General features: G+C 40.8%; 1 protein-coding gene across 1 annotated transcript; it reads right to left on the bottom strand.

The window, feature by feature from the left end:
* Window positions 1–13,034: 13,034 nt before the first annotated feature.
* On the bottom strand, window positions 13,035–21,626 carry LOC117407187 (zinc-binding protein A33-like). The gene is made up of 6 exons (XM_059029606.1): window positions 21,006–21,626; window positions 20,230–20,325; window positions 18,131–18,364; window positions 17,084–17,106; window positions 15,942–16,090; window positions 13,035–14,295 (listed from the first exon to the last, which is right to left on the bottom strand). The coding sequence occupies exons 1-6, from the start codon at window positions 21,567–21,569 to the stop codon at window positions 13,766–13,768; spliced, it is 1,596 nt and encodes a 531-aa protein (XP_058885589.1). The 5' UTR covers window positions 21,570–21,626; the 3' UTR covers window positions 13,035–13,765.
* Between the last annotated feature and the right edge of the window lie 2,831 nt (window positions 21,627–24,457).

Here is a 24,457-nt window from a genome sequence, read left to right as displayed (position 1 = left end):
GAACTAGAATTATTGCAGACAGACAGCCTCGTTGGATACCTCTGCAGTAGTACTGGTAATTATTTGAGGATGATCTCATCTCTAATACAGGATCACTGTCAGAAATGGTGACAATGATGACTTTAAAATTGAAGACAGGTGTTTTGCATACAATGTGTCAGAGAGGTAGTTGCTCCAACATACACTCATAGTATACAATAGGGGGGTGTACCAGTATTGCCAGACTTAAAATAGAAAACTACAATTCCTTGAAGTAATTCCAAAATCTGTGGTGTACAATATATTTGGTATGTACAAATGGGTAGAATTCAGTCAGGAAAGTACTGAGCACAGTGTCATTTATAGCAGTGTCTGGGAGCTAGATCACCCATTGTCCAGACCATATATAAATTAGAATGTCAATTTAAAAAAAATAAATAAATAAATGTGTACAGAATAAGCAGGCATTCGGAGGGGGGGGGGGGTTGAGAATGTCCATGTTTTAGAAATTTCGAATATAAATACCTGAAGTCCGTTGTTCACCAAAGACAAAAATTGTAATAAAAGATGAAAAGATAAAAAAATAAACCAAAAAAAATATTTAAAAGATTTCCTCTTCAGTCAGGAATCAAAAACAGGACTCTGGTATATACCATGTCTTTGGACTGTGGGAGGAAACCGGAGTACCCGGAGAAAACCCATGCAAACATGGGAAGAACATGCAAACTCCACACAGACAGTACCCTAGGCCAGATTCGAACCTAGGACCCTGGCGCTGTGAGGCAGTAGGGCTAACCAGCACTGTGCCGCCCATTATGCAAAGTTATGCAGTTGTGAAATATCCATTTATCTGTATTTGGATTGCTACATTATTTGTGATTCGGTGTTATTCATTTTTAAAATATGGTTTTTAGTATTTTTTTAAATTAGTCGTAGATTTTTTTTGTTAGCTAAATTTAAAGTGGTATAACATAACAATACTGTGAAAGTTCTGCCAGTGACAAACAAACACACATAAATGATAAATATTTTATATATAAAACACCAAAAAAATGTATCATAATATCGTAATAAATGTCAGAAATGATACCAGTAGATTTGAATAGGATTGTCTGCTGCACGTTAGGTCAGAGGTTAAAGGTAAAAGGTTGACTTCAGACTTGTTAATTATTATTTTTTTTTATTAACAAACATCACTAGTACAGAAATCTTTGCCACACAAGCAAAGGGGATGTATTGGTACATTTAAGCAAGTTATGGAGAAAAGAGCAGGGACAGCTCGATCCTCGCCATGTCCCCCCTGACAGCTGTGGGCCCCTAGGCCAGCAGTGGTGTGCAAACTTTTTATATGCCGCCCCTTCATACATTTTTTACTTGTGCAACTTTTGTCTTGTTTGTCGTGATTTTTTTTTTTTTTTAGAGAAATTGATTTCTGTTTCCAGTTTAAGTTTGCAAAAAAATACTGTGTTAATGGTAAATGACAATAGGGAAACACCCATCAGATCGCAATTGAATGCACCGGTACCACTTTCAAAGTGACAACATCAAAAGTCGCTTTCTGACATTACACGGGTCACCGGTATACCTGGTATACCTGAAGCTAACATGTAATCCCACTCGACATCTTTTGGTTAAATCTAGGAAAAAATCCGTGATTTACATTAAATCCGGTAAAAACACCTTTTGAAATATTAGTGTTTTTTTTATTATTATTATTTTTTACACTTGGTGGTGGATTTCGGCTCTGTTCACTGCAGTTTCACTGACACTCGCCGCTTCAAACATAATTTCTCCTGTTCTACAAGTCCTAGAGTTTATTTAGCAGGTTCTATCCTTGTTTTAAATATATATATATATGTGTGTGTGTGTGTGTGTGTGTGTGTGTGTGTGTGTGTGTGTGTGTATATGTATATATGTATATATGTATATATATACATATATATATATATGTATATATATATATATATATATATATATATATATATATATATATATATATATATATTTATATATTTACAGAACTGCCCCTTTAATCTTAGTCGCAGCCCCCTTACTTATTGCCTAATACCTGTTTAATCTGGCCCTGGTGGGGATATAGAAGTACAGTACCTGATGTATGTTAGTACCTGGGTCACACTTTTTCTTGAGAACCCCTCAAAAATTGCTAGGAATAAACCAATTAAAATAAACATTATTTTTCATTTTGAAAGATACAGTGCCTTGCGAAAGTATTCGGCCCCCTTGAACTTTGCGACCTTTTGCCACATTTCAGGCTTCAAACATAAAGATATGAAACTGTAATTTTTTGTGAAGAATCAACAACAAGTGGGACACAATCATGAAGTGGAACGAAATTTATTGGATATTTCAAACTTTTTTAACAAATAAAAAACTGAAAAATTGGGCGTGCAAAATTATTCAGCCCCCTTAAGTTAATACTTTGTAGCGCCACCTTTTGCTGCGATTACAGCTGTAAGTCGCTTGGGGTATGTCTCTATCAGTTTTGCACATCGAGAGACTGAAATTTTTGCCCATTCCTCCTTGCAAAACAGCTCGAGCTCAGTGAGGTTGGATGGAGAGCATTTGTGAACAGCAGTTTTCAGTTCTTTCCACAGATTCTCGATTGGATTCAGGTCTGGACTTTGACTTGGCCATTCTAACACCTGGATATGTTTATTTGTGAACCATTCCATTGTAGATTTTGCTTTATGTTTTGGATCATTGTCTTGTTGGAAGACAAATCTCCGTCCCAGTCTCAGGTCTTTTTCAGACTCCATCAGGTTTTCTTCCAGAATGGTCCTGTATTTGGCTCCATCCATCTTCCCATCAATTTTAACCATCTTCCCTGTCCCTGCTGAAGAAAAGCAGGCCCAAACCATGATGCTGCCACCACCATGTTTGACAGTGGGGATGGTGTGTTCAGGGTGATGAGCTGTGTTGCTTTTACGCAAAACATAACGTTTTGCATTGTTGCCAAAAAGTTCGATTTTGGTTTCATCTGACCAGAGCACCTTCTTCCACATGTTTGGTGTGTCTCCCAGGTGGCTTGTGGCAAACTGTAAACGACACTTTTTATGGATATCTTTAAGAAATGGCTTTCTTCTTGCCACTCTTCCATAAAGGCCAGATTTGTGCAGTATACGACTGATTGTTGTCCTATGGACAGAGTCTCCCACCTCAGCTGTAGATCTCTGCAGTTCATCCAGAGTGATCATGGGCCTCTTGGCTGCATCTCTGATCAGTCTTCTCCTTGTATGAGCTGAAAGTTTAGAGGGACGGCCAGGTCTTGGTAGATTTGCAGTGGTCTGATACTCCTTCCATTTCAATATTATCGCTTGCACAGTGCTCCTTGGGATGTTTAAAGCTTGGGAAATCTTTTTGTATCCAAATCCAGCTTTAAACTTCTCCACAACAGTATCTCGGACCTGCCTGGTGTGTTCCTTGTTCTTCATGATGCTCTCTGCGCTTTAAACGGACCTCTGAGACTATCACAGTGCAGGTGCATTTATATGGAGACTTGATTACACACAGGTGGATTCTATTTATCATCATTAGTCATTTAGGTCAACATTGGATCATTCAGAGATCCTCACTGAACTTCTGGAGAGAGTTTGCTGCACTGAAAGTAAAGGGGCTGAATAATTTTGCACGCCCAATTTTTCAGTTTTTTATTTGTTAAAAAAGTTTGAAATATCCAATAAATTTCATTCCACTTCATGATTGTGTCCCACTTGTTGTTGATTCTTCACAAAAAATTACAGTTTCATATCTTTATGTTTGAAGCCTGAAATGTGGCAAAAGGTCGCAAAGTTCAAGGGGGCCGAATACTTTCGCAAGGCACTGTATATCCCGGAACACACACATGCATATTGAACACATAGAGCAAGCACCATCTTGTACCCAGGTATGAAAGATAACATTTATTTTTGTATTGCTGGCAATACACAACTGTGCACTAGATGGCGCTGGTGTTTATCTAACCTGGCTTACAGATGTCTGTGGCAGGTAAATAATGTAGAACTGAAGAGCAGCTTCAGTTTTTGTAATTGCAATAAGAACCTTCCCCAAAGATTACACACATTAAAAGTCTGAAAATGTCATTTAAAGCTAAATATTCTTTTGATTAGTAGTTTTGCAAGAACATTTGACAGTGTATGAATAAAATAAACCTTAGATTTGGAATATACAATGAGTGAGTTGTGCTGCTGAATTGAAATTGTACTGATTTTACTGTTTAAAACTATTTAAACTCTTTCAACATTACTTGGATTTAATTTCTGTCATGACATTTCATTTAAAAACAGACATTGCATTCTGTTAAAAACACACCAACACTTACACACACATTTATCGACTTCGTATTGCTTTTCAAAATCTTGATTGTGATAATTAAGTTTTGTTACAATTGGAACACAGTTTTAAATACATTTCATATTATACTTGTTTGATATGCCATTGTATTTAACTGCAAAATGGAATTTAATTTTCGACATTTAGATTATTGTTTTTATGGTACAAATAGTTGATAGATGTATTTATTCTCCACGTATCTGACAGCACTGCTAATCTGCCATAATATATCTCAGTTAACTACAATAAAGATTAAACACAAAAAAAGTTCCAGAATATAGCCTGGAGATGGATTTAAATTTTAAGAAGTGTTGTTGAATACATTCTGAGTGTTCAAGACTCCTATAGAATAAAGAATTTCTAACGTCATCCGCGTCAAAATCAAATCTAAAAATAAACATGTACCAGAGCAAAATGCATTATTTAATGCAAAGCTATTCAATTCATGTACTTCCATTTGACAAGCATTTCCTGAAAATAATTCAATATTATTATTATTTCTTGTATATGTAGCCTAGAGTACAGTTTCTGTTTGTTACCACCAGGGGGAGCTGGTTTAATTGAGACCCCCTGTGGAAATGTCTTATTGTACCCTCTATTCTATTGTGACTTCCCACATGTCAGAGGTCAATGTTTTTGTTTTCTGTTGTGAAGGTAAGCCACATGGAATGATACTCCCTTTTTATCTATGTTCAAATCTTACTTTAAAATTGCCATCCGTTGTTATTATCATTTGATATTAATTAATAAGTACCTGTTAAACACCTTTTGATTTATATTTGTTGTCAAAACATGTTATTTTATGATTTGTGATTTATGATGCAGTGATATGAAGTAGTTTTGATTTATGGTTATACAGGAGTGGTGAGCATTTGTATTTTATTTTGGAAGATCTCTTTTAAATACATTTTAGTGTTTTACATCTGTTGCATAAGCAATGTTTTTGTTTTCTGTTGTGAAGACTGGATGACTGTCTGGATGTGACTGCACCAACAAAAGAAGGAAAAACAATAAAACTGTGTTTGATCACCCGCAAAATATCAAAAGGTTGAATTAGTTTTATTTTAAAACTAAATTAAGAAATAAGAAAATAACACAACGCAAAGTCACTAGCCTATAATAACTACTGTAGGGTCTGAATATTATTTTAAAAGAGTTTTGCTTGTACTGGTATCGTTCTGTAGTAAATGTTGGTTTTGTTTTGCTTTGCTACAGGCAGAGTTAGTGTGTCTGTAGTAATATAGTAGGACTACGTAAGGTGGTCTTACATCTGGTGCCGTGACCTAACTGTATGCGGGTTCAAATAAATAAAATAATATATATATATTAAAAAAATTATATATATAAAAAAAAAAAAAAAAAAAAAAAAAAAAAAAAAAAAGATCAACACAGTTTTATGTTGTTACAACGATGGACCGTGGTGTCAGAGGGAGCCTAACCAAGCCAGCATTCCCCACATCACTGCTTTACCTTTGAGGGATCCCTTCACAACCTGGACTTCAACGCCAACACCTCGTTGCTGGAATCCCAGAAGCTGAATGGTGCAATTGTCAGGTTTGAGTGTCAAACCCACCTTACAAACACATAAACCTATATCTGCTTACTGTATAGTTGCAAAGATTATCACACAATTGCAATAGCAATATCTCTCTTTATTAATAGAATATAGCAAGCCTTGTATCTGTATAATATTTAGAGGTCTGATATTGAGTGTGGCACACATTACCTAAACTGATTTTAAAGTTGGGGCAATTAAGTACGGTATTAAATATATGCATACTATATACTAATCTATATACTTCAGTAATTGTAATCATAATCATACTGTACTGTTTATTTCTCCTGTGTAATCGTGTAATACAGTGTAAGATATGCAGCACCCTGAGGTTAGCTCTACTTTTAACCCACAAGGAGTGGGGCAGCAAATGCCTGGTACCCCATGGCTACCTCAAGGCTATGCACAAACACCTCAAGGTCAGGCAAGCAATGACCATGAACAGGGTAGGGGATTAGAGACAAGAGCCAGGGATGATATTTCGGTGGCCGTGGAGCACTTGTATGTTGGTAGTCCCTTTCCTCAGAGTGCAGTTAGGCCCAAGGTGGTAAACTTTTTGCCAAATGCCAATATTACTTCCACAGTAGGCTACTCACCCACAACAAGGCCAGCAATTGCCCAAGATGCCCATGATCAACACCGCACCAACTGGATCAGAGCAGAGGATGTCAAACCCGAACAGCATCAGGAGTTACATTATGATCCAAGAATTCCAGCCTATCCCTGTCAGTTTCCCATGAACCCCAGTGGAAGCCAGCAGCGGGCGTCCCCATTGGTTAACACCCCTGTAATGAATGCTTCTTTTCATTCACCTGCCCCACTTTACACTCTTACATCATCGCATCAAGTGAAAAATGTACCAGTCTTTAGTGGAAATGCAGACAGTAAAGTGTTAATTGAAGATTGGATCAGGGATATACAGTACCTTCTTGATGCAGGAGCAATGCCTCCCAATCTTCGTTTTGCAACTGTAGTGAGGCATCTGAGTGGGGAAGCCAGAAAGCTTGTCCTGAACATACCAGTGAGCGAGCAGACGCCAAGCAGAGCATTTGAAGAGCTCAGAGCGGAATACAGCGAGACTCAGCTGTCACTAGACCCTCTGGCAGACTTCTATGAACGAAGTCAGAAACCGGGAGAGTCAGCCTGCTCTTATGCCATAGCATTGGATGCTGTGTTACGCTCAGTGGAAGAAACACAGAATAGGAACAACCCCTTTCCAGACCGGGATGGTAAATTAACACGTCAATTCCTGAGAGGACTGCACGATGAAGAAGTCTATTTGAGAGTTGCACCAATGAAGCCCAGACTGCTTAGCTTCCGAGAGCTGCAAGCTGAACTCCGAAACTTATCTCGGGAGTCTAAAAAATTTTCTCAGACAAAACCAAAGAAAACCCTAAACCAGGTTCATGCTGCAGCATTCAGTGAGACATCACAGTGCAACAGCAAGGGTACTCCAATCACACAATCTAGGCACAACTCGGAACTGTCTGAATTGACTGAGCTTGTGAAAAGACTGGCACTAAGTCAAGAAGAGCAAATGGCAAGGCTGTCAAGACTGGAAACCAACGTGACTGTGAGCTCTCCTGTTACAGCACAAATGCCACCGCCATTCCTGAAGAGCAAAGACAATGCACACAAGAGTGCTGGATTAGTCTGTTACCGCTGTGGAAAACCCGGACATGTTTCACGTTTATGTAGAACCATCTTACCTGAGGATGGTGGCAATAAGGCTGACAATGTAGAGCAGGGTGTGCATCCTTTAAACTCCTAGAGCCTGTGGCAGACGGGGCATCTACAGGCAACCAGCGAAGTCCTCATACTGAGAAACCAATGCAAAGCTTTATACAGGATACAAGTAGCACACCATTGATAGGGCCTAGTAATGAAGGAAATGTAAAAGTCAATGGAACTGTGTGTAGAGCTCTTATTGATTCTGGTTCACAAGTGTCTACCATTACAGATGAGTTTTGTCGCCAGCATTCATATCTGTGCAAGCAGAAGAGGGAGTCCTCAGACGTTCCCATTGAAGGAGCTGGAGGACAGCAGGTTCCTCACTATGGTGTGTTGCTGCTCACACTTAAATTCTTGGATAAAGTGTATGAAAATGTACCTGCTTTTGTTGTTCCTGCCACAGAGTATCGAATGGAGGTTCCACTGCTCATCGGAACGAATGTCATTCGGGCCAGTAGGAGGCACTTGCAGGCTAGCCATGGGAGACATTATCTTGCTGCGGTGAAGCAACAGCACCCAGAATGGTACTCCGCCTTCCTGGAGGTTGGTAAGACGGAGCAAGGAGGAGTTGAAGGCAGGGTAGGCTCGGTGAGATACGCCAGTCACAGAGTATGCGTCATTCCAGCCGGAGAAGAAGCACATGTGGTGTGCAAAGCTCCAAAAGGACCTAGCAGGGCTCCTTATACAGCGCTCATTGAAGGCCAAAATGCACTGAAAACTCCAGGGGGACTCGCCATTGGCCGTGTACTGATGAATATAAAGAATGGATATGTGCCTGTTCGAGTGTTAAACCTGTCTGCAAAGCCAGCGGTTATTAAACCTAACACCTACCTTGCTGATGTCTTTTTAATACAAGACATCCAGGAGACCACAGGCGTTGGTAAGATGACCAGCCAGATTGAACCCCAGCAACAAGCCCTACGAGGTCCGAGGGATAAGGGCCCACACAAAGAGGTCAAGTCATTTGGGGCTTGCCAAAGTCAAACTGCAGCCAACAGTGGAATGAGGGAAGATTGGATGCTCTCTGTTGATCTAAGCCGGTCCGTGACGGATAATGAAGGGCAGCTTACCCAGCTTGAGGGTCTCCTAAGGAAGAACTCTGATGTCTTCTCCCAGCACCCATTTGACTATGGCCACACCAAGACAGTGCAGCATGAGATCCCCTTAGTCGACCCAGAACCATTCCGTCTACCATACCGGAAAATACCTCCCTCACAGTATCAGGAGGTAAGGAAGACCATCACTGATATGGAGGCGGCAGGAGTGATTCGCCCGAGCAAAAGCCCATTTGCATCCCCCATTGTTGTGGTCACCAAAAAGGATGGGTCTTTGAGGATCTGTGTCGACTACAGGAAGCTAAATTTGCGTAGTACCAGAGATGCATTTCCTCTCCCTAGGATTGAGGAGGCACTGGAGGCTTTGGGACAGGCTAAATACTTTTCCACGCTGGACCTAATCTCAGGCTATTGGCAGGTGGAAGTTGCAGAGAAGGACAAATATAAAACTGCATTCAGTACCCCAATGGGACTATATGAAGCAAATAGAATGCCCTTCGGTTTGCAAAACGCTCCCTCAACTTTCCAACGGCTAATGATGTGTTGTCTGGGTGATATGAATTTTGCTAGTCTACTTATTTACCTCGATGATATCGTAGTGTTTTCTAAGACCTTTGAAGAACACCTGGAAAGACTTCAGTTGGTATTTGATAGACTACGTGAGCATGGTCTAAAGCTAAAACCCCAAAAATGCCATCTGCTTAGAAAAGAAGTGCAGTATTTAGGTCATGTAGTATCTGCTAAAGGGATTATGACTGATCCAGAAAAAATTAGTAAGGTGAGAGACTGGAAGAGGCCAGCCAACCGTAGAGAAGTCCTGCAGTTCCTAGGTTTCTGTGGCTACTACAGAAGATTTATGGAGGGATATGCAGCGGCTGCTGCACCACTGTACCGCCTGACGTCTGGGGATCCCCGCAGAAAGAAAAGAGGGCCTAAGAAGCCTGCTGTCCCTGAACCCCTTTTCTGTTGGAGAGAGGAACACGAGAAAGCCTTTCAGATGTTGAAGGAAAAGCTTACCACAGCACCAGTGCTTGGCTATGCTGACTACAACTTACCTTTTTTACTCCAGGTCGATGCTTCGGGAGAAGGTCTTGGTGCGGTACTAGCTCAAATCCAGTATGGTTGTGAAAGAGTGATCGCTTATGCAAGTAGGGGTCTGAGTCCAGCTGAAACTCGCTATCCCGCACACAAACTTGAGTTTCTGGCCCTAAAGTGGGCAGTAACAGATAAGTTTTATGACCATCTTTATGGACACAAATTCTCTGTTCTTACAGATAACAATCCACTTAAGTATGTCATGACCTCTGCCAAACTGGATGCCACTGGCCAACGCTGGGTTTCACAACTAGCCATGTTTGATTTTGACATTCAGTATAGACGTGGGAATTCTAATGCAAACGCGGATGGTCTGTCTAGAATGCCAAGGCAGGATGTAGCTGAAGTTCTTCGTACCTCTTTGCAACACACTTATATGCAAACCGTGAAGACATGTGTAACTTCTCCACAAAACCTGTCAGCAGATGCGGCTGGATCTCCTGAACTGAAGGCCCCTGACTCGGAAGCAGAGTCTGAACAGTCACCGGTCTGTCCTCCTGAGGCCTTTATGGGTTCTGGAACTGATGTTTTACCAGCAATGACTAAACAGGAGGTAAGGGTAGCCCAGAGAGAAGATCCCGTGATAGGAAGAGCGCTATACTACAAGACACAGGGCATCAAGCCTAGACGAAGTGAAAGACTGGTTGAGGGAGAGCGGATCCGCTTGCTCCTAAAAGAGTGGAGGAGGTTAGTGGTAAAGGATGGAATCTTGTACCGCAAAATTAGGGATGTACAGAGAAATGCAGTAGACCAGTTAGTTCTGCCAGAGAAACTGAGAGTGGTTGCAAAGAAGGCTCTGCATGATGATTCAGGCCATCTGGGCTTGGACAGAACATTTGCTTTAATTCGCGCAAGATTCTACTGGCCTCGAATGCACACTGAGATCAAAGACTGGTGTGAACGATGTGAGAGGTGTTGTCTTCGAAAAACTCCCACTGCAGGTCCCAGAGCACCTTTAGTGAGTATCCATACAAATGCCCCTATGGAGCTCATCTGCATTGATTTTTTAACATTAGAGAAATCTAGAGGTGGAATTGAAAACCTGCTTGTAGTCACAGATCACTTCTCCCGGTTTGCGCAAGCATATCCCACGAAAGACCAAAAAACAAGTACGGTTGCCAAAGTGCTGTGGCGAAATTTCCTGTGTAGATTTGGGTTTCCGGCCAGAATTCATGCTGACCAAGGTCGCAACTTTGAGAGCGCGGTAGTGGGAGAGTTATGCAAGATCACCGGCATCTCCAAGACACGGACCTCTCCCTATCACCCTCAAGGTAACGGGACTACAGAACGATTTAATCGAACCATCATGAATATGTTAGGCACACTGGCTCCAAATCTCAAAACCAATTGGCACGACTATGTTGATGCCATGACACATGCGTATAACTGCACACAGCATGATTCAACAGGATACGCACCTTACTTTTTGATGTTTGGAAGGCACCCTAGACTCCCAATTGATGTGATTTTTGGATTGTCCTCTGGTGAAGAGCCTGTGGAATACAGTGAGTTTGTACAAAACCTTCATGATTGCTTGTCCTTTGCTTTCGATCAGGCTAACCAGATGTCTAGGCATGCAAAAGAACAACAGAAGGAGCAATATGATCGCAAGGCCAGAGATTGCCAATTTCAGCGAGGGGATAGAGTGCTAATCAAAAATTGCCATGTTGAAGGGAGGCAGAAATTGGCTGATAGATGGGAGTCCCAGCCCTATGTGGTTGTAAAAAAACAGCCTGGCATCCCAGTGTACGTTGTGCGCTCTGAAGATGGTGAGAAGGAACGTGTGGTACACCGCAACCTTCTGACCCAGTGTATGTTCTTCCCAATGGAGCGAGAGCGAACACAAAATGATGGAGTCAGACCATCAGAAAGTGAAGTCTCTGAGAGTGATGCGTCTGACAGTGAGTCTGATGTTGATGTAGAGGTCATTACAAGTCCACCAAGTTCTCCTCAGCCTAGCAGACCCTCTGAAGAACTGACTGACCTGGCTGATGATCAGAAAGAAGCTTACAAATCTGATGTTGATTCTGATGAAAGCACAGAGGGAACACCTGGAAAGGAAATCCTTGATGGAGATACCACAGTGAGCACCCCACTCACTCAAGATGTTGAAGAAACTGTGTCCAACCTGACCACACAGAAAAGACAGATTGAGTTTAGACTGCAGCAGTCTACAAATTTAGATCAGGCCCCAGTGAGTGCTACCCGCTCACAGCCACTTGAACCCCTGAGAAGGTATCCCTTAAGAGAAAGACACCCCCCAAAGAAATTAGCATATAGGCAAGCAATCCCCGTTTTTGAGACCAACACACAAAAAATAGAGAGAGGGCGGAAAATATGGCATAAAGTTAGACAAAGGGTGCTTAGAAAAGAAACAGCTGTTTAACTGAAATGAACACCATTTATGTGACTGACATGTTGTACAAAGTTGTGTTACTTAACTCAAGTTAATTTGATGTCGAGGACGCCATCACCCAAAGAGGGGGTGGATGTAGCCTAGAGTACAGTTTCTGTTTGTTACCACCAGGGGGAGCTGGTTTAATTGAGACCCCCTGTGGAAATGTCTTATTGTACCCTCTATTCTATTGTGACTTCCCACATGTCAGAGGTCAATGTTTTTGTTTTCTGTTGTGAAGGTAAGCCACATGGAATGATACTCCCTTTTTATCTATGTTCAAATCTTACTTTAAAATTGCCATCCGTTGTTATTATCATTTGATATTAATTAATAAGTACCTGTTAAACACCTTTTGATTTATATTTGTTGTCAAAACATGTTATTTTATGATTTGTGATTTATGATGCAGTGATATGAAGTAGTTTTGATTTATGGTTATACAGGAGTGGTGAGCATTTGTATTTTATTTTGGAAGATCTCTTTTAAATACATTTTAGTGTTTTACATCTGTTGCATAAGCAATGTTTTTGTTTTCTGTTGTGAAGACTGGATGACTGTCTGGATGTGACTGCACCAACAAAAGAAGGAAAAACAATAAAACTGTGTTTGATCACCCGCAAAATATCAAAAGGTTGAATTAGTTTTATTTTAAAACTAAATTAAGAAATAAGAAAATAACACAACGCAAAGTCACTAGCCTATAATAACTACTGTAGGGTCTGAATATTATTTTAAAAGAGTTTTGCTTGTACTGGTATCGTTCTGTAGTAAATGTTGGTTTTGTTTTGCTTTGCTACAGGCAGAGTTAGTGTGTCTGTAGTAATATAGTAGGACTACGTAAGGTGGTCTTACATATACAAAATGTCCCAGTCTCACTTATAAATAACACATTTTTTGTCTCTTGTGCATTTACAGTTCATAGCTTTATCTAATTATAGAAAATATAACTATTATTTTACTAAAATAATAATTGTTAAAAGATAATTTGTGGATTTAGGTTCCAGCTATAGTCTTTGATTATTAAGAGCAGAATACTTTTATTGTATAGAATATAGACTAAAAGTGGAAACAGTTGCTTCATTTTCTGTTTTTAATAAACTCAAAACTAAGTCAAGTAGAAAGGTGTTTCGGCTAACACTGATTAGTAGCAAATTCGTCAAGTTAAATGCTGTACACTATACTGTTCACAACATACAGATTCTTAAAACATAGGTTCACAATATAAATGTATTAATACTGGTACCAATACAATTAGACAAAAAATCTGTTGGGCTGCAAGCTATAATTTTAAACCCTGAATGCGTCTGGTGAAAAAGATCTGCATTTTAGGATAATAAAGATTATAAAACTTAGAAATAGTCTGATGTCAATAATAACATCACTGGCAAATAACGGCATTGTAATGTATCATGTCATTATTTTATACTTTCAAACGAAGAAAAAAAATGATACCTCAGGGACAATAAGAACTACAACGTCCTGAAGTATGACATTACTGCTGTTTTATTTTTTTAATATTATCATAGTCAAATGCATTAGTACACATGCATTGCATTATACATCTATCTTATGTTAATTCTAATTTTTCAGAATACGTTTGCACTAGAGAACTATTAAAGGTGCAAAGTTTCCTCCTTTGCTGTTACACGGGTTGAGCACAGGATGGACTGCTTCAGTGAATTTACTATAAAAAGACAGTAACAGAGTCATCTTTTCAGCATCATAAAAAGACAACATGCCCCCTGTGTAATCCAAATACACACCAACTCTTTCTAAATTGGATTTCATGTTCAGTTTTGTGGATCTATTATTATGCCATCCTGTGCACTGGCCTCCGCTGCAATCCAGAGACCATGAAATGTTATTTCTCCCCAGCCAGGTTTTCCCTTTCCTGGGCAGTGAAGAATATGCAACGCCAATCTCCCAGTCTGTCTTGCTTTTTACAACCACTTCCCAGTAGTGCCGTCCAAAGTTGAACCCCTCGCACCCCAGCACGTACAAGGTGTCATCAAACCTCTTGGGATTGTACGGAGATTTCACAGGTTCATCTGTGTAGCGCACAATGGTTCGATTTTCTGATAAAATTAGATTTTCATTTGCAGTTCCAGGGTCCAAAGTGACAGTTGTTGCATCTATTGAGATAAAAAAAAAAAGTTGTGGTCAAGAGATCCAACATACATCCATGTAACAGGGCGAGCAGCCCTGTACATTGCTTTGTTTATTTTAGTTTAGAACGGAGTCCCCTCCACCCCTGTGCAGATTATTGTTTTTGTTTATTATGATTTAGTTGTATTTATATGACGGCGAGCGCCGTATGTTTTGTTATTGTTTGTATTTTGACGGCGTCAAATTACAGATGTCTGTGGCAGGTAAATAATGTAGAACTGTATTTTGACGGCGTAGCCGGTTTGTTTTGTTTTGAGTGGATGGGTAGCCCCATCCACAACATAATTAAAACTCGTGCAGAAGGTCACCTGTTATAAAAAGCCTGCAGCTCTCCAACTCAGTGTGGGTGTTAGTGAGGAGCGAGAGTGGAGAGTGGAGAGTGGAGAGTGGAGAGTGGAGAGTGGAGAGTGGAGAGTGGAGAGTGGAGAGTGGAGAGTGGAGAGTGGAGAGTGGAGAGTAACGTAACGTAACGTAACGTAACAAGATTCCAGGAACAGTGACAGCAACTGCCCAGCCTGACCTGGGATCGTATTATTTTGTGGTCATGATTTGTTTTTGTTTACCTTTTTTATTTTGCTCTGTGAACAAGTGTTTTAAAAAAAAAAAAAAAAAAAAAAAAAATCACCTAATTAATTCGGGAGATGGCCACCTTCTGCACGAGTTTTAATTATGTTGTGGATGGGGCTACCCATCCACGCTAAACAAAACAAACCGGCTACGCCGTCAAAATAGATACAAATAACAAAACATACGGTGCTCGCTGTCATATAAATACAACTAAATCATAATAAACAAAAACAATAATCTGCACAGGGGCGGAGGGGACTCCGTTCTAAACTAAAATAAACAAAACAATGTACAGGGCTGCTCGCCCTGTTACAATCCAATTCACAAAGAAGCTACATTTATAAAGCAATATTGTAAGTGAAGTAGCTTAACATGAACCACATATGGTGGTATATGTAGTGTAGCAGCTCCATTCCATTGGTTAATGCACAGTCCAGAGTTTGTAGGATACACAGACCGCCAGAGAGGGTCAAAGGTTAGCGTATATAGGAAGTAGAGGTTCGTTCAACGTTTGTATCAGAAGCAGCAAGAACAAATACAAGTTGCTTGAGAAATCACTACAGTGCGTGTTTCTTTACAACCCTGGATCCCTTGATACTACAGTATACATATAAAAATAACTGATTATGTGAATGTCTATTTTATTTATGAATTGTACCCTGTAGAAAGGCCAATGCAGCACTCCATGTGCACCCCCCTTCCGTAACTATAGCAGAGCTTAAATGTATTTATGTTTCATACTGTTGCAAGGAGCAGCAGGAGTATGTCTAAATCTTGAGTGATCTTGTGCATGTTTTTAAGGAGGAAGCAAAAACTGGATTTGGGAATGTAACAACAAGGATGACTGGAGACAGTCCACAAGACCTGCTTTCTTATTAAAAGCAGGGCACACAGATGACTAAAGAATGAAAGAATACAGTGAACAGATCCCAAGGACTATTATATATTTCAGTGTAAAATGGAACCTGATTGCAGCTGCAGCTGCAGCTCTGAACAACCAGAACATCCCTGAAAAAAGTGAGCATTAAAGTGATACAGTACTTACATGCCAAAAAGGCCTTCCTGACAGAGGCAGTCTGTTTTGTTAAACTGTTTGAAAGCTTAGTAATGGATTTAATTAAGGATGAAAGTTTTTCTTCGTCGACGACTGTTTCATGAACAATTAGCTGTTGCTTCCTCAGTATGGAGTGAATTCTAAAAATGAAAGCATGTTAGCATTTTCAAGACATAATTATTCTTGAATAAAGATCTCAGATGAAGCAGGTGGGTGGGTGAACACAATAAGTGCTGAGAAGACACTCATCCCACCTGGTCTTCTGATCTGCTATTAACTTTTTTCATTTTAGAACCTGCAGAAAATCTGTGCAGTTTCTTGTAAGCACTAGGCTCGCTGTAGCATCAAACAAAAGAATGCTCCCAGAACAATTCCAATACTGAAGAATCGATATTTTAAATGAAAAACTGGACGTGTACTGTAAATAGAATTATAATTCATAATTTTGGTGTACAGAAGTCTCCCTGTGCATAGAACATATGGCACAACACAAATGATTAATATTATTATGAGTACAATCTTTGTTTTTTGTGATTTAAAATAAGATAATATGTTGTGTGCAGGGAGGCTCCTCTTCTAAAATAAATAATTTGAACAGACAGAACGTCTCTTCCCCCCCCCCCTCTCCTTTCCCCTCCGCCCCCCTCCGCTCTCCCCCTCCGCCCCCTTTCCCCCCTCCCCTCTGCCTCCTCCTCCCCACTCCCCTCTCCCCCCTCTCTCCTCTCTCCCCTCTCTCCCCTCTCCCCTCTCCCCAACTGCACAGCATGACATCTCTTCATAAGAGACACTCATATCAGGGGTTCCCAAACTGAGGACGCAGTCCCAAGTGGGCCGCGGGAGCAACGACATTCTATGTGTTGTTTATATATAATAATGAAAAGCAACAATAAAATACTAATGAAGGAAAAAATTGATTCAAATGAAAAAAAGAACAATTTAGATTAAGTTTATTTAGTGTTTTAGGTTTTGTCATTTTTCTTAAGTGCTAATAACTGGGCAGGTAAAGAGGTGGGAAAAAAAAAAAAAGTTTGAGAACCCCTGCCCTACAACCAAGGTGTTATCTTTCCTTGAAAGAAAAAAAGAAAGAAAGAAAGAAAGAAAGAAAGAAATACATTTGAGCAACCAGCACTTACCTATATTCATTGCAGTTCACACCCTGAAAAAGAAAATTGATGATGCACTATTTATTATTTATCTGACATGCCTAGGACTGAGACATTTGTATCTTTAATTCATCCAGAACTCCTCTGCTCGCCTGGTGTTCTCTCTGTCTCGCTTCTCCCACGCTACTCCACTGGCTCCCGATCACTGCTCTTACCCAGTTCAAGACTCTTGTACTCGTCTACCGATGCCTTGACCAGACTGCACCCAGCTACCTCCGGACCCTCATCTCTCCCTACACCTCCACCCGACTTCTCCGCTCCTCCTGCACTAGAAGACTGGCTGTACCTCCTCTACCCTCCCCTGCCACCCTCGCCCCGCAGTGGTGGAACGACCTTTCTACGGATGTCAGGACTGCCCAGTCCCTGACCACCTTCCAGCTCCTCCTCAAGACACACCTCTTCAGATAACACCTGTAAAACTCAACTCTTCCCTTCTGGACAATATAGCACTCTGCCTTTAATGTACTTTAACTTGCACTTACCTGCTCCCTATTTTACTGTATTTAATCCTGCACTTAACCCAATCTGTAGTATTTTGTATTTCACTTGCACTCGTATCTAACTCTGATGTAACTATCAACACTGTTATCTGCTCTTGAACTGCCCCAATATCAAATCGTACTGTGTTTTGTATTTGCTCTTATTAGGACTGAAGTCATATGTATTTTGTATGTTGCTCTTAATTGTAATGTAATTTTGTATTTTTTGTATACAACTGTAAGTCGCCCTGGGTAAGGGCATCTGCTAAATAATTAATAATAATAATAATAATAATAATAATAATAATAATAATAATGATAATGATAATGATAATGATAATGATAATGATAATGATAATAATAATAATTCTAAATAGGATTGTAAAACAGCAACAGATGTATTATCAGGATATAACATTTAAATTAAATATATTGTACAGTGGTTTACTCAATATTCAATTATGGCATGGTGGACAATATCCAAGGAAAATACAGTTCTTGTTCTTCATAGATGGTTTGGGGGGAAAACATGGTTTACCTTAAGGAATCTTACAGTGTCAGTCTGGTTTAAAAGGGTGTGAATCTGTTGGATAGTTCTTTCCATATCATCTAGCTCCTCCACCTGCTCCTTGGTCTGGGATTCAATGTGTGAAATGGCAACCTGCCTTTCGGACTCAATGAACTGCAGAGCCTGTAGTTCATCTTCTTCAATGAGGGCTTTTATCTGTTTGTAGTGATGAACTGCTTTTTCATGGAAGGCTGAATATGCATCCTGCAAAAACAGTAATCCACATCGAGCTGTTATGACCAGTTTAATAGGTTCAAGAAGTACTTTACCATTTTATGCCTAACTGCGGAATAAAACCATGCCATACTATACAGCTATATCATCACTCTGTTTTGGAGCCATAGTAAGGGCGGATATTATAAAAAGGAAAGGGTTTGGCAATTGACTCCAAGTAGCTTTTCTAATTGGTGCAACAGAAAGATTTGACACTGGGGCGGGTTTTATTCTCGGTCGATCTGGCGCTTCATTGGTGCATTCTGTTTTTCATTCGGATGTGGGTGTGGTATGGTATCAACTCCACGGTGTAATAAAGTTTATGACAAGTATGAAGTTTGTTATATATATTTTTAATAAAGTGGAAACGAGGAATAAAAAAGGAACGAAGCGAAGCCACATTTGGAAGTATTTTGAGGAACCAGACGAGAAAACCGTGGAATGTAAATAATTATGCAAAACAAAATTGCTTCACCATTTGAAAAGAAAACATTCAGAAATTAATGTGGATGGAGTTACTGATGGCAGTAAATACCAAACATCCGGAATAAACAAAACGCTCCAGATGGCGACTGACATTTATTTAGACCTGAACAGTAGCGTTAATATAACTATGTATTGGAATCTGTGATAGATTTTGTAACATATGCAACTGTGTTTTTTTTGTATTATTATTGGTTTTGTTCTTTGATATAATATAATGTAAAAAAAGAGAAAGGTTTATTTATTTTATTCACTTTGTGCCCACAGGGCCAGCACAGGTACATCTCAATAGTGCTGTATTAATACAAAGAGATACATTTGCTAAGATAACAATAATACAAATGCTTTAAAAAAAGACCAAATTCCTATTGGTCTTATATAAAGTTTTTTAATTCTCTTGATTGCTTAGTATTATATGCAGGACACCCGCTATAAGATCGTTACCATTATTAAAAATGTGCACGGATTAATCTACCGGTTAATCAACTAATGTCCATAAATTGACTGATCAAAAATCTGAATTGAGTGACAGCCCTAATTTCAATATATACTTGGGTGTGTATGTGTTTTTACTTTGTAGTTAAGTCTTTGCAATGTTAAAACGTTATTTGCTTATTTAGGGTTTCTTTGCTTAGAAAATACTAACCAGGGCTGTCAGTATACATAATATGTAATATACATAGAGAGTGTGTGTGTAGATATGGTTTAAATGCTGACACCTGCATAGCATTTAAATATTCATAAAAAATGTACCAAAAGCACATCCCTAGCCATTCTGTGCCTACTCAACCAAAACGGAATATGCTTCCAAATTTCCCCCCATAATTTTGGCATGAAATTAAATACAAGGTTGGCATATAATTCTTTAAGGTTTTAGGGTCTTAGATATCTGTATACCCATTTCCCAACCCACTTTGAAATTCCCAATTCAAAAGTTGCCTTAACCTCTTAAATCCTCTTACTGATCAGAAGGACTAAACAGGCAACCGCCATTTCTCCATGTCAAACCAATCGCCTTTTTTCACCAACTGAACCTAAGCAACCTGATGTCAAGTCTTTGAGTCCCTACCTGGCTAGCCTCCACCTGGCCTGGTGGGTGCCTGACCAGCAGAGGTTGCTGAAGTGTGATGTGGTAAACTAACCTCAGACAATTCTCCTCCCAAACCCATTGGGTTCCCAGCCATAAAACAACCTTGTTCTTCACACGGCAGAGATTTAAGCAGACGAGTCACTGTGCCGCCAAACCAGCTCAGAATATGTTACACCTTTTAACATTGGCCTGTATGGACTAAACGTGGAAAAAGTTGAGCAAGAGCTCTTGGCTGCGTGATATGGATTGGCCTTACAGTAAAACAAAAAAAAAAGTTGCTTACCTGTGAATGAGAGTGTATTTCTCGAAGCTGTTTTATTGCATCCTTTATTTTAATCTTCTTTGTATTAAGGTCCTGTAATTTCTCAACAAGGGAATCCTGGTAGAAAAAGACATCTGACATTGGCAATGGGATGTGAAGTTGTTTTATAGGATGTTTAAGTGAGAGGGACGCTCCGATTGCCACTGCCCCTGCTGTACCTGCTTTGTAGATAGGGAGGCCTTCAATTTTCAGTGCCATGAATAGAGCACCTTACACAAACATTTATAAATAAAATAAAAAGTGAAGACATTTTAGCAACATCACCAGAGGTATCAGTTAACTGATAGACAGCTTTGCGATAACACTGTAAGAAAACTGACGTATGGATAAGGGGGTGGTGCATGCAACCCTAATGATTAGTCTTGTGTCTGCATCAAATGTTAGGTGAATAACTTTTTCTGAACCTAAGCATTTTAGTTGGATAAAAGTATGGAACCTGTGGAATTAGCCAGGAAGTAGGAAGTTTATATTGGAATAGTATGCATAGTGCATTTTACGTGGAAATTCAAGGTTACCAAGGCAACAATACAAATAAAAGCTTGATGTTTATTTGGTAATAAAACAATCCTCCATTCAAGGCTTTACTTGGCTTTAGCAGTCACACATGAGCTTACGGTTTGTCTGTAAAGTGATTCAGCTCATAGTAAAAGCCTGGAATTGTTTGAAACCACTAATATTCAACAGCCACATCCCCAATCCTATTCAAACATCTGCCCTCTTTATTCAAACCTCCTTACCTCTGCTTCTTTTTTTGCTTCCTCTATGGTACACACCGGGTGCTGCTTGTGCTGGCCCACGATACAGCAGAGCATGCAGATGCAAGTGCCATGGTCTCTGCAGAAGAGCTTCAGGATTTCCTTGTGCTCGGGGCACTTTCTCAAGGACATTGCCTCTGCAGGCTCCACCAGGACGTGGTCTTTCAGGTACATCTTCTCGCTGTGGGGTCGGAGATGGGTCATGCAGAAGAAGGCTTCACACTGAAGGCAGCTCATCACGGCGGGGGACTCTTCTTCCAGACAGTAATCACAGATAATGCCGTTCTCATGACACCGCGCATGCTGCTGCACCTTGTCAGACAGCTCTCCATTTTTCACTAGTCTTGGCTTCACCTCAAACTCAGCGTGGCATTCAGGGCAACTGTACTTGTCAGCTGCTGCTTTGTGCTTCAGATGATCCTGAATGCATTTGAGGCAGAAACTGTGTGAGCAATTGAGCGAAACTGGATATGTAAATACCTGAAGGCACATAAAACAAGTTAATTCATCTTTAAAGGTATTCACGGGTTTCATAAAACCAGCCATCACAAGCAAAAGGTCCTCTTCTTGACAGGTCTCACTTGTAAGAGAATAAACCAGTCTGTATAATATTTCTTTCCTGACTCATTGACAGATGCTGTTTAACCTGCATAAATAATACATTCAAGTTTTAATCACTTCTGAGAAACATGACCCATCACCGTGGACTTACGTTTCAAGCAGACTGCCATCACAGTCATTTTGATGATTGTAAGTTGTTGGGGAAAACGTTTCCTCAGTTGCCAGAATTACTGTATTTACAGCAGTAAAGCAGTTGTGGATTTCTGTTAGGGGTGTTCTAGTTCAAACTTTAGCATTAAACAGTTTCCATTTAATTTCTGAGCACTTTTTATGAATTACTGCAACATTTGTATACATGTACAAGACTAAAGGTGTACAGAATGGATTTGTATATGGAAAAGACTTTGTAGAAATATTTAATACAATATGAAGACAAAGATTACCTGTAATATAGTTTCTTTGTAGTATGATGAATTCCACACACCAGTTGAACTCCCAGTCTCCATAATGCTTGGTCAGGAGATAATAAAAACTGATCTCTTTCCCAGAGATCCTCTTTATAATCTTTTCCGGCGCCAAATCCCATATCACTTCCTCCATAAAAGCCCTCGTCACAACCAGTTCATTGTCCAAATTTCAAAATAAGAACAGTAAAGAAAAGAGGGAAAAAGTAGGGTGGGATATAGGTGTGTGGAGTTCATCATACTATGAAGAAACCACATTACAGGTAATCTTTGTCTTCTTACCACGTATAATGAACTCCACACACCAGCTGAGTAAAAGTAGGCTGAAAACAAGACACATTCAAGTTTTAACGCTAATAAAAGGCCTCCGAGGAGGCCCCGGTAGCAGCCTGTCAATATCCTATATTGGGCATATTTTATTTTTGCTCCTATATTTACCATACCCCCGAGTTGTAATGGATCCTGAAAATAGTTTCATTCTAAGGTTACAACCAAACTTGATGCACTGGACGGCATCCCAAGACAGGAGTGTGTTGTATACCTGGATAACTGCTGGTGCACGCCCCGACCTTCTCCCAGGCTCTGTCCCACCTGCACTTGCCGCCCCCTCTGTGACAGCCCCTTCCATCTGGACATTGATGCAAGCAGCGAGTCTTTTTGGCAGCGGTGGATTACTTCACCAAGTGGCCAGAATCCTACGCGCTGCCAAACCAGGAGGCACAGATGGTAGCGGACTACTCATCAGTGGGTTCTTCTCCCGGTTTGGGGTCCTACAAGAGCTCCACTCTGACCAGGGCCACAACTTTGAAAACAAGGTCTTCAGTGACATCTGCAAGTTGCTAGGGATCAGTAAGAACTGCACCACCCCCTTCACCCACAAAGCGATGGTTTGGTTTCAACTGCAAGCTCGGCACCCAACTGGCCATTGCCACCAGTGAACACCAGTGGGAATGGGATCAGCACCTGCCGCTCAGCCTGCTCACCTGTCGCACCGCAGTACAGGAGTCGACACGCTGCACCCCTGCTCTGCTAATGATGGGACTGGAACTGCGGATGCCACCTGCAATCCCCTATGGACAAACCCCAGGGATAAAGGAGCCACCAGGGATGGAGTACGCCCAGCGCCTGCAGGATCACCTGAATAGCGACCATTCCTTTCCCCGGGAGCAGCTCCAAGCTGCCGGAGTCTGACAACGGCGGAACTATGACCTGTGAGATAGAGGCCGCCACTTCCAGCTGGGTGAGTTGGTCTAGATATATAGCCCTCGCCGAAAGAAAAGGCGCTGTCTGAAACTGGACGCACCCTGGGTGGGACCCTGTACAGTCCTGGCTCATGTGAGAGAGGTCGTCTCCCGAGTCCAGCTGCTCGTCCGGAACCAGAAAGCGGTACTCCACTGTGACCGCCTTGCCCCTTATCATGGACCGGGGCCAAACAGCCATCACCCAGGGCGCCACCGGTTTCACCACCGGTGCCACAGACCCCCTTTGCCAGTTCGAGACCTGCAAGGGACTCTCCCCAAGGCAAAGCGTGGCGCCATGACACCGCCGACTCTATACAAGGACTTCTTGTCCTACGCTGCTCAGCCCTGTTGGGCAATCGAACCATACTGGTTCTAAGCACCTTCTGCTACAGTCACTCGGGGGGTTAAGGGGTTGTTCTGAACGCTTGGAAACACATTTCATGGCGTCGCCCCAACTACGGAGCTGGACTCTTGGGCATTGCGCCCTGTAGACTTTTTGGGGACAAAAAGAGACTAAGGTGGGGGCAATGTAGCGTTCCATGCATCTATGTAATTGTGTATTGTGTACTGTACTGTAATTCCCATTGTATTGTGTTCCTTTCCCCCTCTGTATTCCCTGAAGTTGCTGGTCGACTGTCTGTGTCTATGTGTAAATGTAGCCTGCGCGTGTGGTGCTTTCTGTGTCCCCGGTTATTGGCTATTGTTTGTCTGTGCCCATTGGTCCTGGTGTGCGGCTGAGGACCAATGGGATGTGTGTAAGCTCCGGAACCCGATTATAATACAAGTGCAGAGCTACGTTATAAGAGGGCGCTGCAATTGTGTGTGTGTGTGTTCTCAAAGCTGGTTACTGTTCCAGGATTGCAATGAAGCAGACAGAGCAGTGGTCTGAGTAATTAAAGCAATTGAACTTGAATCAAGCATATTGTCTTCTTCCTTTCTACTGCCTGTGAACCGCTACAGTATCATGTCATCATTTTGCACTTTCAGACCAAGAAAAAAAAACAAAACAAAACAAAACAAAACAAAAAGCAAACACACACCTCAGGGACAATATTACTGCCATTTTATTTTGTATCGTCATAGTAAAATGCATTGGTACACATGCATTGCATTATACATCTATCTTCTGTTAATTAAAATTTTTCAGAATACCGTTGTGCTAGAGAGC

This window comes from Acipenser ruthenus, chromosome 8 (genome assembly GCF_902713425.1).
Source record: "Acipenser ruthenus chromosome 8, fAciRut3.2 maternal haplotype, whole genome shotgun sequence".
NCBI classification, from domain to species: Eukaryota; Metazoa; Chordata; class Actinopteri; order Acipenseriformes; family Acipenseridae; genus Acipenser; species Acipenser ruthenus.
This window is presented reverse-complemented; position numbering and strand designations above follow the sequence as displayed.

Excerpts from the sequence above, each read along its gene's own strand:
- LOC117407187 (XM_059029606.1), bottom strand. The coding sequence starts at position 21,569 with ATGGCTGGTTTTATGAAACCCGTGAATACCTTTAAAGATGAATTAACT. Across the intron at positions 18,365-20,229 it reads AAATACACTCTCATTCACAG|GATGCATATTCAGCCTTCCA; the intron begins GTAAGCAACTTT and ends CTGTTTTTGCAG. Across the intron at positions 17,107-18,130 it reads ACACTGTAAGATTCCTTAAG|GGTGTGAACTGCAATGAATA; the intron begins GTAAACCATGTT and ends TTTCTTTTTCAG.